General features: G+C 43.5%; 1 protein-coding gene across 3 annotated transcripts in view; it reads right to left on the bottom strand.

Moving 5' to 3' along the window:
* mdc1 (mediator of DNA damage checkpoint 1) overlaps positions 1-14,244 on the bottom strand; it is an 88,852-nt gene that overhangs the window by 49,450 nt on the left and 25,158 nt on the right. For 2 of the 3 annotated variants that reach the window (XM_063048025.1, XM_063048023.1), the window contains exons 5-7: positions 12,661-12,762; positions 8,181-8,255; positions 347-439 (exon numbers count right to left, since the gene is read on the bottom strand). In XM_063048025.1, the coding sequence (XP_062904095.1) occupies positions 347-439; positions 8,181-8,255; positions 12,661-12,762 (270 nt within the window). The remainder of the gene's footprint in view (positions 1-346; positions 440-8,180; positions 8,256-12,660; positions 12,763-14,244) is intronic. The other variant, XM_063048024.1, reaches the window with a different exon arrangement.

Below are 14,244 nucleotides of genomic sequence, written 5' to 3'. Positions count from 1 at the left end.
CCAGCTGGTCCATTTCTGTATAAAAATGACAAGCTTTAGAACAGTTTGACAACAAGGGCTGTGCTGCTGTTCTTGTGCACAACTAAATAAAGAATGATTGAGGAACAAGTGCAAGTTTTCAGAATCCAGTTAATCACTGACAACAACAATGTATGTCAGTGATGTTAAACCTGTTTCTGAGTTGCTACCCAGTGAAAAACTAAATTTTGCTCCAACACCATTTCATGCCATCCCTACACACATCATTGTCCACAGATACCACATTCACATCTAGATCAGTATCCACATGTGGCCTAACCAAAGTTCTGGATCCCTCCACTCTGGGTGTGTTTACCTCAGAACTTACTTTTGGCATGGCCCTTGCTGAAAGTCGGAGACCGGAAAGTAAATAACTGCGTGCCCTCTTCCTCTGTGTTGTCTGGCGCTGTCGCAGGGTTACCTGTGGAAGAGCAAAGGAAGCTTCGCATCAAGACTCGGCCCATGTGTGTCAAATCAGATCCTTCTGATAGGTGGGGGCTGGAAAGGCAATGCCTCAAAAAGGCAGCATCCATCATTAAGGACCCCATCACCCAGGACATGCCCTCTTCTTAATACAAGTATCCCCCACTTTTCAAAAGTTCACTTTAGCCACTTTGCTTTTACGAAAGATCTACATTAGTACCTGTTTTCACGAACCGAAAGAAATCCGAAGAGGATTTTCGCTTTTACAAAAAAAGGCGAAAAGCGAAAACAGCGTTCAGCGTCTGTTTTGCAGCGAGCCATTATAGAGGCAGCCCGAGCAGCGAGAGTCGCGCCGCCAAGCTCCTTCCCTGGGAACTACATTCAGTAACAAGCTGCCATAGCTTTGAACTGCGTGAGATTTTCACTACAATTGACAGTGCTGCAATGACTGTAGAAAGTAAGACTTTAATTTTGAAAGGGCACGTAGGTTTAGGGCAGGTTTGCAGGGTGTTTTGAGTGCTTACGAAGAACTATATGATAGAAAAATGCATGAACCTTCCAGTGTGCTCGCTGTCTTCCCGATTCTGGTAAGTGAAACTACACTGTACATGCATTATTTCTACTTTATGTAGGCTGTGTATTTATCATATCATTCCTGCTTTTACTATATGTTAGTGTTATTTTAGGTTTGCTGTGTTATTTGGTATGATTTGGTAGGTTATTTTTTGGGTCTGGGAACGTTCAAAATTTTTTCCCATATAAATTAATGGTAATTGGTTTTTCGCATTACGCCACTTTGGCTTATGAAAGGTTTCATAGGAATGCTCTACTTTCGGACAGCGGGGGAAACCTGTACTGACATCAGAGAGGAAGTAAAGGAGTCTGAAGACATACTCAATGATTTAGGAACAGCTTCTTCGCCTCTAAATGGACAATGAACCCATTAACACTACCTCACCACCTTCCCTCTCTTTTAAAACAATGTTTTTTTTGTTTTTATATACACCTCTTATTGAAATTTAGAGACCTTATTATGTATTTCACTGTACTGCTGCCCCAAAACAACAAATTTCACGACATATGCCGGTGATATTAAACCTGATTTCATTATCACTTCCACTACTCGATGTACAAACGTTTGTACTTTCAGAACGGTACCTTTCATTGTAGCTCAAGACACAATAACTGGTATTGGTTTTGGTTTATGTTTGTCATATTTTCCAAGACTGTGAAAAGCTTGTTTTGCCAACTGTTCATACAGATCACTGCATTTAGCTAGGATAAGCTAAAACAATAACAAGGCATAATATTTTTGCACTCGTTTTCTACAAATTATTTTTTTTTATGTTCCTTGTATAGATGTTTTAAAAAATATTTTCTGTACTGCTGCCACAAATCAACAGATATCAGTGATACAAAACCTGATTCTGATTCAGAATCTGGACCAACACAGAATCTGTTGTAGGAACTCAGCGAGTCAAGCAGCATCTGTGGGGGAAAGCAACTGTCGACATTTCGGGACTGGTGCAGGGCTTTGACTGGAAATATTAACAGTTCTTTCCCCCACTCCATCACCCACAGATGCTGCTTGACCTGCCAAAATCTACCCAGCAAATTGTGTGCTAGTCCTTTTAAAAAGCATGCTTTTTTAAAATTTCCTGTTATAGTGGGGGTAGAAGGGTAGGTTGGCAAGTTTGCAGACGACACAAAGGTTGGTGGTGTTGTAGATAGTGTACAGGATTGTCAAAGTTTGCAGAGAGACATTGATCGGATGCAGAAGTGGGCTGAGAAGTGGCAGATGGAGTTCAACCCGGAGAAGTGTGAGGTGGTACACTTTGGAAGGACAACTCCAAGGCAGAGTACAAAGTAAATGGTAGGATACTTGGTAGTGTGGAGGAACAGAGGGATCTGGGGGTACATGTCCACAGATCCCCGAAAGTTGCCTCACAGGTAGATAGGGTAGTTAAGAAAGCTTATGGGGTGTTAGCTTTCATAAGTCTAGGGATAGAGTTTAAGAGTCACGAGGTAATAATGCATCTCTATAAAACTCTGGTTAGGCCACACTTGGAGTACTGTGTCGAGTTCTGGTCGCCTCACTATAGGAAGGATGTGGAAGCATTGGAAAGGGTACAGAGGAGATTTACCAGGATGCTGCCTGGTTTAGAGAGTATGGATTAGAATCAGAGATTAAAGGAGCTAGGGCTTTACTCTTTGGAGAGAAGGAGGATGAGAGGAGATATGATAGAGGTATACAAGATATTAAGAGGAATAGACAGAGTGGACAGCCAGCACCTCTTCCCCAGGGCACCACTGCTCAATACAAGAGGACATGGCTTTAAGGTAAGGGGTGGGAAGTTCAAGGGGAATATTAGAGGAAGGTTTTTTACTCAGAGAGTGGTTGGTGCGTGGAATGCACTGCCTGAGTCAGTGGTGGAGGCAGATACACTAGTGAAATTTAAGAGAGTACTGGACAGGTATATGGAGGAATTTAAGGTGGGGGGGTTATATGGGAGGCAGGGTTTAAGGGTCAGCACAACATTGTGGGCCAAAAGGCCTGTACTGTGCTGTACTATTCTATGCTCAGTTGCTGAAGACTTGATTCTAGGCTCAGTTCCCACAATGCTGGGTACCTGCCTCAGAAAGTAGATGGAAAGTATTGAATGTGTTAAGAACAAGCATGGGGACAGAGCTGTGCATCAGAAGATGGTTCAGCCTCTCAGGGGATGGGGTGGGAACTACAGCAAATATTGGAAGTGGTGGTAGTTACAATTTTGTGAGATGACCGGCCTTGCCAATATTTATTTAATGAAACTCAAAGATGGTCCATGAGTTGAACACATGACTTACAAGAGCTATGTGTCAAGAGCATCCAGTGAGAACATGAGCAAGTGCCTGTAGATAAGGATGCTTAAACAGAACAGAAATTAAAAGGAATAAATAGGCAGAGACTGGTCAGAGTTCGGATCTGGCCCAATAAAACATAGGAGCAGAATTAGGTCATTTGGAGAATTGAGTCTGCTCTGTCATTTGATCAAGGCTGATTTATTTTAATGCTAGGAGTATTGCGGGGAAGGTGGATGAGTTGAGGGCGTGTATTGACACGTGGAATTATGATGTTATAGCAATTAGTGAAACTTGGCTACAGGAGGGGCAGGACTGGCAGCTTAATATTCCAGGGTTCCAATGTTTCAGATGTGATCGAGGCAGAGGAATGAAAGGTGGGGGAGTAGCATTGCTTGTTAGGGGAAAATATTACAGCAGTGCTCAGGCAGGACAGATTAGAGGGCTTGTCTACTGAGTCCTTATGGGTGGAGCTGAGAAACAGGAAAGGTACGGCCACATTAGTGGGATTGTATTACAGACCACCCAATAGTCAACGAGACTTGGAAGAGCAAATCTGCAGAGAGATAGCAGGCAACTGCAGGAAACATAAAGTTGTGGTGGTAGGGGATTTTAATTTTCCATACATTGATTGGGACTCCCATACTGTTAGGGGTCTAGATGGTTTCGAGTTCGTAAAATGTGTTCAGAAAAGTTTTCTAAATCAATATATAGGGGGACCAACTAGAGGGGATGCAATATTGGATCTCCTGTTAGGAAACGAGTTAGGGCAAGTGACGGAAGTCTGTGTAGGGGAGCACTTTGGTTCCAGTGATCATAACACCATTAGTTTCAATTTGATCATGGACAAGGATAGATCTAGTCCTAGGGTTGAGGTTCTGAACTGGAAGAAGGCCAAATTTGAAGAAATGAGAAAGGATCTAAAAAGCGTGGATTGGGACAGTTTGTTCTCTGGCAAAGTTGTGACTGGTAGGTGGGAAGCCTTCAAAGGGGAAATTTTGAGAGTGCAGAGTTTGTATCTTCCTGTCAGGATTAAACGCAAATTGAATAGGAATAAGGAACCTTGGTTCTCAAGGGATATTGCAACTCTGATAAAGAAGAAGAGGGAGTTGTATGAAATGTATAGGAAACAGGGAGTAAATCAGGTTCTTGAGGAGTATAAGAAGTGCAAGAAAATACTTAAGAAAGTAATCAGGAGGGCTAAAAGAAGACATGAGGTTGCCTTGGCAGTCAAAGTGAAGGATAATCCAAAGAGCTTTTACAAGTATATTAAGAGCAAAAGGATTGTAAGGGATAAAATTGGTCCTCTTGAAGATCAGAGTGGTCGGCTATGTGCAGAACCAAAGGAAATGGGGGAGATCTTAAATAGGTTTTTTGCGTATGTATTTACTAAGGAAACTGGCATGAAGTCTATGGAATTGAGGAAATCAAGTAGTGAGATCATGGAAACTGTACAGATTGAAAAGGAGGAGGTGCTTGCTGTCTTGAGGAAAATTAAAGTGGATAAATCCCCGGGACCTGACAGAGTGTTCCCTCGGACCTTGAAGGAGACTAGTGTTGAAATTGCGGGGGCCCTGGCAGAAATATTTAAAATGTCGCTGTGAGGTGCCGGAGGATTGGAGAGTGGCTCATGTTGTTCCGTTGTTTAAAAAAGGATCGAAAAGTAATCCGGGAAATTATAGGCTGGTGAGTTTAACGTCGGTAGTAGGTAAGTTATTGGAGGGAGTACTAAGAGACAGAATCTACAAGCATTTGGATAGACAGGGACTTATTAGGGAGAGTCAACATGGCTTTGTGCGCGGTAGGTCATGTTTGACCAATCTATTGGAGTTTTTCGAGGAGGTTATCAGGAAAGTGGATGAAGGGAAGGCAGTGGATATTGTCCACATGGATTTCAGTAAGGCCTTTGACAAGGTCCCGCATGGGAGGTTAGTTAGGAAAATTCAGTCGCTAGGTATACATGGAGAGGTGGTAAATTGGATTAGACATTGGCTCAATGGAAGAAGGCAAAGAGTGGTGGTAGAGAATTGCTTCTCTGAGTGGAGGCCTGTGACTAGTGGTATGCCACAGGGATCAGTGCTGGGTCCATTGTTATTTGTCATCTATATCAATGATCTGGATGATAATGTGGTAAATTGGATCAGCAAATTTGCTGATGATACAAAGACTGGAGGTGTAGTAGACAGTGAGGAAGGTTTTCAGAGCCTGCAGAGGGACTTGGACCAGCTGGAAAAATGGGCTGAAAAATGGCAAATGGAGTTTAATACAGACAAGTGTGAGGTATTGCACGTTGGAAGGACAAACCAAGGCAGAACATACAGGGCTAATGGTAAGGCACTGAGGAGTGTAGTAGAACAGAGGGATCTGGGAATACAGATACAAAATTCCCTAAAAGTGGCGTCACAAGTAGATAGGGTCGTAAAGAGAGCTTTTGGTACATTGGCCTTTACTAATCAAAGTATTGAGTATAAGAGCTGGAATGTTATGATGAGGTTGTATAAGGCATTGGTGAGGCCAAATCTGGAGTATTGTGTTCAGTTTTGGTCACCAAAATACAGGAAGTATATAAATAAGGTTGAAAGAGTGCAGAGAAGGTTTACAAGGATGTTGCCAGGACTTGAGAAACTCAGTTACAGAGAAAGGTTGAATAGGTTAGGGCTTTATTCCCTGGAGTGTAGAAGAATGAGGGGAGATTTGATAGGGGTATATAAAATTATGATGGGTATAGATAGAGTGAATGCAAGCAGGCTTTTTCCACTGAGGCAAGGGGAGAATAAAACCAGAGGACATGGGTTAAGGGTGACGGGGGAAAAATTTAAAGGGAACATTGGGGGGGGGCTTCTTCACACAGAGAGTGGTGGGAGTATGGAATGAGCTGCCAGGTGAGGTGGTAAATGCGGGTTCTTTTTTAACATTTAAGAATAAATTGGACAGATACATGGATGGGAGGTGTGTGGAGGGATATGGTCCATGTGCAGGTCGGTGGGACTAGGCAGAAAATGGTTCGGCACAGCCAAGGAGGGCCAAAAGGCCTGTTTCTGTGCTGTAGTTTCTATGGTTTCTATTATCCCTCTAAATCCCTTCTCTCCTTTCTCCCTGTAACCACTAGTACTAATCAAGAACCCATCAACTTTCACTTTAAATATTCCCAATGGCTTGGCCTCCATCGCTTTCTGTGGCAACGAATTCCACAGGTTCCCCACCCTTTGGCAAAAGTCATTCTTCCTCATCCCTCTTCTAAAGGGATGTCCTTTTATCTTGATGTTGTGCCCGCTGGCCCTAAACTCTCCATATTCACTCTAGCTAGGCCTTTCAATATTCGATGGGTTTCAATGAGACCACCCCCCTCCACAAGCCCAGAGTCATCGAACGCTCCCCATACTTTAACCCTTTCATTCCTCAATTATTCTTATAAACCTCCTTAGGACCTTCTCCAATGCCAGCACATCCTTTCTTAGACATGGGACCCAAAACTGCTCCCAGTATTCCAAATGCCTTACAAAGCCTCAGAATTAAAGCCTTGCTCATATACTCTAGTCCAGCAGTCCCCAACCACCGGGCCGCGAGGAAACAATATGATTTGGCGATATGAGTCAGCTGCACCTTTCTTCATTCCCTGTCACGCACTGTTGAGCTTGAATGCATGCGAGGTCATTACCCGCGTGTCATCCATGTCAGCGCGGGAAGGAGATCAACTGCTCGAGCTTGCAAGTGATGGTGGGCTGAAAAGTATGTTTGACATAACATCTCTGCGGCATTCTGGATCAAAGTCAAGGCTAAATATCCTGAGATAGTCAGGAAAGCACTGAAAACGTTGCTTCCATTTCCAACATCATATCCCTGCAATGAATGCAATGAAAACTAAATTGCAGAATAAACTGAACATAAGGAACCCCCTTCGAGTATCACTGTCTCCCGTCACCTTTCAATGGGACCGTCTTGCTGCAGGAAAATAAGGCCAGGGCTCCCACTGATTTAGCGATATTGGTGTGTTGCAATGATTTTATATGTTCATATGGGAAAATATGTGCTGTGTGTTTAATATCCAAACGTTACTTAAAATGTTATGATGCTATTGACTCACATAACCATCTAACAATTACAGCACGGAAACAGGCCATCTCTGCTCTTCTAGTCCGTGCCGAACGCTACTCTCACCTAGTCCCACCGACCTGCACTCAGCCCATAATCCTCCATTCCTTTCCTGTCCATATACCTATCCAATTTTTCTTTAAATGATAATATTGAATCTGCCTCTACCATTTCTACTGGAAGTTCGTTCAACACTTACTTCAAGCTCCCCTGTCCTCCCCTGATAATTGACTTATCACTATATTCATGCGAGGAAAATATGCGCTGTGTGTTTAATATTAAATTCGTTAGATAAACCCTTTTAGAAACGAAATTGAGTGTATTAGCCATTTTTCACCTATATTCCAGTTGAGATTAACCCCCCCCCCACAGAACAGAATCCCCAAAAACGATTTGTAGAAAAAAATCGGCACGTATACACATGTGCACTGGTGCCCGCGCAAGGCTTCATGGTCATTGACGTCTTCTTTGGGTAAACCCAACGTATTTGACTGCTACTCTTGTCCGTTGGCAACCCTAACACCACCACCACCACCCCCCCACCCCCGGTCGGCCGGTCCGCAGTGCCAAAAAGGTTGGGGACCCCTGCTCTAGTCCTCTTAGAATGAATGCTGACGTTGCATTTGCCTTCCTCGCTATCGATTCAACCTGCAAGTTAACCTTCAGGGAATCCTGCCCGAGAACTCCCAAATAAATGGACTCTTTCTGTGCGATAGTAAACCCATGACTGAACTACACATACAGAGCTACTGGTGCAGGTCACGGAGAGCCTTTGAACAGCAAAAGCTTTGCACTGCCTCGCTTACCACCTTGAGGTTCTTGGTTGAAGCTTGGACAGTCACTGGTGTACACCTGAGTGGCCTCTTCCTCCGTGTTGGCAGCTATGGAACGGAGAAAGAACAGTGAGCGTTATTGATCATTCAGCAGAGCAGCTACAGCCGGGACACTGAGGAACTTGGCAGAGCTTGGGGTGATGATCGCTCTGCCTGAGGCCACAAGAGTTGTGAACACAGCCCGAGTCTATCTTGGAAACCAACGTCCTTCTGCTGACTCCATCTACACTACCAGCTGCCTCGGGAACGCAGACAGCACCATCAAAAACTTTTCCCACCCCTTATCCACACTTCCATTGGGCAGAAGATACAAAAGCTTGACAGAATGCACCACCAGGCACAGGGACAACTCCATATTTTAAATTACTCTTCAATGGGCCTTTTGTACAATAAAGAGCTGCTGATCAGTCAGTCTACATCGTCATGGCTTTTGCACCTTATTTGACGACCTGCACTGTTGCTGTAACTGAATCAATATATTTAAGTCAATTGCTTCTCCTCTTGTACTACCTTCATGTACTTACATGTGGAACGACCTGGCTGAGTGGTTCACAGAGCTTCTCACTGTACAATATTAAACCAATTGCCAGAGGAGAGAACCCTTGAATTTACAATATCAAATTCATCATCATTATGTGCTGTACGGTATGGCATAAGTGATCATGCTCTCATGACCATGATTGCTCTTGACAAATTTTTCTACAGAAATGGTTTGCCATTGCCTTCTTCTGAGCAGTGCCTTTACACAACGGGTGACTCCAGCCATTATCAGTACTCTTCAGAGATTGCCTGCCCGGCGTCAGTGGCCACATAACCAGGACTCTGATATGCACCACCTGCTCTCATGGCTTTATGTGACCCTAAATGGAGGAAGTGGTGGGAGAGAGGGGGCGGTGGTGGTAAGCAGGTGCCACACCTTGCCCAAGGGTGAGCCGCAGGCTAGCAGAGGGAAGGAGCACCTCACACCTCCTTGGGTTGAGACGCATCTCCACCCTACCACTCACCACAATCATAATGATCTATCAATAACAGTTACTCAACTATTCCACAATTTACGGAATAGTTCGATATCTTGCCTTTCTGAATTTGAAGCGCACACCAGCAGTGGCAAGTGCTTCAATTCCTTGTGGAAGATGATTCCGGGATCAACTTTGTTCTCCATATACACTCACGTGTATTAGGCGAGCTGGCACGATAGGCAACAAAAAAAACAACTTTCAACAATTATCAATAAAGATTTATATTAAAATAAAGTTAGAAGTACAGATGTGGAATAAATGTGGAATGCACAAATACCAGCATATATTTACAAAATAAACAGTATTATAAAAAGTGGCAGTGACATTCAGTAAGATCATAGCTCCACTTATCAAATTTCCATCCCACCATAAGCCCGAGGTAATAAAATGATCAAGATTTAAAATTAATTACTATCAAAGCACTCTGCTACAGTTTACGAAGGAGAGCCATCACCCTTGCATCAGTGAGACTTAAATCAGGGAATGTGGATATTACATTACCACTGGATCAGTGAGACAAACTCCAGACACTTCCCAATAAGCTGTAATAGATTTACAATAGCATTAAGTTTTTCCTTTTAGGCATTATTTCCTGTCACGAGGCCTTAGTGAGTCCAACAAGGCCCAGACTTGCCCACATTAGTTAACACTTCCACAGCCAAGTAACCAGAGGCTGCATGCCTAACTGAGGTAATAAGTTAGAAGCAAAAGCCTTGTTAATGGTTCTTCATCCCATCCAATAAAACCTCAAGACATAGAAGAAGAATTAGTCCATAAAGATTTAGCTTCCTTCTCAACCCCACGCTCCAGCCTTTTCCCTGTACCCTTTGATGCCCTTACTAATCAAGAACCTATCAACCTCCACTTTAAATTTACCCAATGACATGACCTGCACAGCTTTTGTGGCAGTGAATTCCAGATACACCACCCTCTGGTTGAAGAATTTCCTCATCTCCATTCTAAAGGGACGTCCTTCTATTCTGAGGTAACACTCTCTTGTTGTAGACTCAACCAATATTGGAATCATGCTTTCCATGTCCACACTATTTAGATCTTTCATTTATGTGATAGGTTTCATTGAGATGCCATTCCACGCGCTCCCCCTCCCCCCCATTCTTCTAAACTAAAGGAAGTACAGGCCCAGAGCCGTCAAATGTTCCTCAAATATTAACCCTTTCATTCCTGGGATAATTCTTGTGAACCTCCTCTGGACCCTCTCCAATGTCAACACATCTTTTCTTAGATAGGGGGACTAAAATTGCTCACAATATTCCCAAGTTTGGTCTGAACAATGCCTTATTAAAGACTCAGCATCAAATCCTTGCTCTTATATTCTAGTTCTCTCAAAATGACTGCTAACATCACATTTGCCTTCCTTACCACCGACTCAACCTACAAGTTAATCTTTAGAGAATCCTACACAAGAACTCCCAAGTCCCTTTGCACCTCGGACTTCTGAATTTCCTCCCAGTCAGAAATTGTCTACACCTTTATTCCTTCTACCAAAGTGTATGACCATACACTTCCCTACACTATATTCCATCTACCACATCTTTGCCCATTTTCCCAATCTATCAAGATCTCTGCAGACCCCGCTTTCTAAAGACTACCTGCCCCTCAACCTATCGTCTGCACGCTTAGCCATGAAGCCATCAATTCTGTCATCTAAATCACTGACAAAAAAATGTGAAGAGGTTCCAACACTCACTCCAGTGGAACACCACTGATCACTGGCAACGTGGTCACACCAATGCCTTATAAAGCTGCAGCACTGTATACTTGCTCTGGAAATGAATGCTCTGGGAAAAGCAATTCCTCCTCATCAACTACCATGGGATGAATTCTGGGAGCCTTTGCTCTGCTGAAAATGACTAATTTGACCATGGCTAGGAACTGAGTGCCTCTGCTTCATGCAGTTTAGTTACATATCAGCAGCGTGCTCATCAATGGGCCAGAGTAAAGGCCAGCCGGCAAGTGACAGCTCTGAGAGAATGCTACACTGCCAGAGGAGATGTTGCCGGGATGAGATTTGAAAAGGGGGTCTCTGGAGTGGATGTAAAGCATGTCCTGATGTATGGCTTTGAATGGCAAGGTAGGAAAGCAGCTGATTTTCTGCTGAAGTTTCTAGGACTGGAGTGAAGAAACGTCTTTGAACACAGCGTAGCTGTGGGTGCTATGTTGGCATAGAAGTGTAACCGTACTCACAGGCTGACCCCAGCCTCAGGCACTCCACTGGTCTAGGTCGACCTAGAATATTGTGTCCTCGCCATCTACCTGACACGCAAGCCTGGGCAGTACGGCATGGAGAGCGAGTTGCTGCCCGTGTAGCAGGTTCCCTTCTACACGCAGCCGATGAATCAAAAGGAATGGCAGAGACCGATATACTTTGGCACCAGTGGCATCACAGGAGTTGCCAGTCAGCATTGAACTTAACGTTGGACTGTCTGAGGGATTCCAGTTCTGGATTTTTCCCTTGTGGTTTACTCCCGAAGACTTCCCCATGAGTGGGTACCGCCACAAGGCAGTGGAGGTTTCAGATCAGAGTTTTCCTTCTCCTAAATGAGCGCCAACCACAGCTGACAAGCTCCATCTACCCAAAGCGACTGGTTTTAAGGTGTCAGTAGCCCACTTTTCCCCCATTCAATAAAAACAGTTCCACGTGTGAAGAACAGGAGCTGGACTTGATTGTCAGAAACTGTTTGAGGTGCACGCCATTGGGAACATTTAATAGGTAGTGGGAGCTTATCTTCACATTCCTCCGGCAACGACAACGTTAAGGAACCCCCAGCACTATCCTGGGACTGTGTCAGTCATTGGTGCAAATAGCACATTTTACTGTATGTTTAGATATTTTACAGAACACTACGGCACAGTACAGGCTCTTTGGCCGACAATGCTGTGCCACCCTTTTAACTGACTCTAAACTCAATCTAACCTGTCCCTGCCACATCTTCCTCCATTTCTCTCATCATCCATATGCCTATCTCAGAGTCTCTTAAATGTCTGTAATGTATCTGCCTCTATCACCCTCAGCAGGGCATTCCAGGAAACCAGCACACTCTATGTTAAAACTGACTTCTGGCTCTCCCCTATATTTTCCTCAATCACCTTACAATTATGCTCCCCTTTCACTGGCCATTTCCACCTCAGGAAATAGTCTCTGGGTGCCCACTCAATTACCTTGCACACCTCTACCAGGTCACCTCTCAGCCTCTGAGGTTTTGAAGTAAATGTGACAAATAAAGTAAACCTAATCTACACGATTCAAGGAACATCCTTGAATAGCTCAGCAGTTCTAGGCTTTTCCCTGGCCCTCTGCTTTCTCTTTATAAACACTTGCCTCCGAAGGCAATTGCAGTGTGAGGGGTTTTTTTCACTCCAGAGTTGCACAAACACAGAATAAATGGAAAACAGAATGATAAGAAAGAACTAACCATCAGTCACAGGGTTCTCTTTTTCTGGTGTTTCATCCTGTGTGTTTGGAACCATCAGGACAAAACACTGAGTTGGTTGCACAGCATAAAACTCGCTTGTATCTGGAGAAAGATATAAAGCATCACTCATGACAATAAGAACATAAGAAATAGGAGCGGGAGTAGACCACCTGGCCTGCTCTTCATCCAAGTCACAATAGTAGACAAACATAATCTGCCTAAACTAATAACACAGATACAATTGTACTTCTTCTTGTTAATAGTGAGTACACCATTTAAACAATCACAGCCTAGGTTCAAAAAAGTACATGAAGCTCTGGAATAATATCTTGTACAAAAGCTATTTGGAGTCAGGTGTTCAAATCAATGCGATGAATGTGGGTTGTCGAGGTGCCCTGCCCTATAAAAAAGACAAAGTCAGGTTACTGACAGAGACTGGTCTTCTTAAGAAAGATCTATTTATGTGCACCATGCCCCAATCTAAACAACTTTTGGAGGACCTTAGAAGAAGAATTGTAGAGATACATGATGCTGCAAATATGGTTATATGGTTATATGGAAAAGGCTGCAAAAGCACTTCTAAAGACCTGAGTGTTCATCAGTCCACAGTAAGAGAAATTGTCTACAAATGCAGGAAATTCAGTACTGTTGCTACTCTCCCTAGGAGTGGGAGTCCTGCAAAAATCACACCAACAGCACAATGTGCAATGCTGAAAAAGGTGAAAAAGAACCCAAGAGTAACAGCAAAAGACCTGCAGAAATCTCTAGAACTTGCTAAAGTCTCTGTTTATGTGTCCACTGTAAGGAAGACCCTGAACAAGAGTGGTGTTCATGGAAGGTCACCACTGATCTCCAAAATAAATAAATAACTGCATCTCTCAAGTTTGCAAAAGTCCACCTGGATGTTCCACAACACTTCTGGGACAATGTTCTGTGGACAGATGAGACAAAGGTTAAACATTTTCTCAAAATGCACACTGCTATGTTCGGCGGAAAAGGGGCACTGCACACCAACACCTCATCCCAATTGTGAAGCATGGTGGAAGGAGCATCATGGTTTGGGGCTGCAGTGCTGCCTCTGGGCCTGGACAGCCTGTAATCATTAAGGGAACAATAACTTCAAAATAGTATCAGACACTTTATAGGAGAACGTCAGGGTAGCAGTCCATCACTTGAAGCTTCATAGAAGTTGGATGACGCAACAAGACAATAATCTGAAACACAACAGTAAATCAACAACAGAATGGTTTAAGAAGAAGAAAAACTGTGTTCTGGAATGGCTGTCATAATTCAGACCTTAACCCAACTGAATCCTGTGGCATGACCTGAAGGTAAGGTTCATGTAAGGTATCCAGAAATATTGATTTTGTATGGAGGAATAATTTAAAATTCCTCCTCACTGTTGTACAAGTCTGATCAGCAGATACAGAAAACATTTGGTGGAGGTTATTGCTGCTAAAGGGGTTATTAAATACAAGGGTTCACATACTTTTTCCAGCCTGGACTGTGAATGATTAAACAGTGTGTTCAATAAAGACATGAAAAGTACAATTGTTGGTGTGTTAATAGTTTCGGCAGATGGTG

This window comes from Mobula hypostoma, chromosome 5 (assembly GCF_963921235.1).
Source record: "Mobula hypostoma chromosome 5, sMobHyp1.1, whole genome shotgun sequence".
Lineage (NCBI taxonomy): Eukaryota > Metazoa > Chordata > Chondrichthyes > Myliobatiformes > Myliobatidae > Mobula > Mobula hypostoma.
Note: the sequence above shows the minus strand (reverse complement) of the source record. Positions and strands in the feature narration are given on the sequence as shown.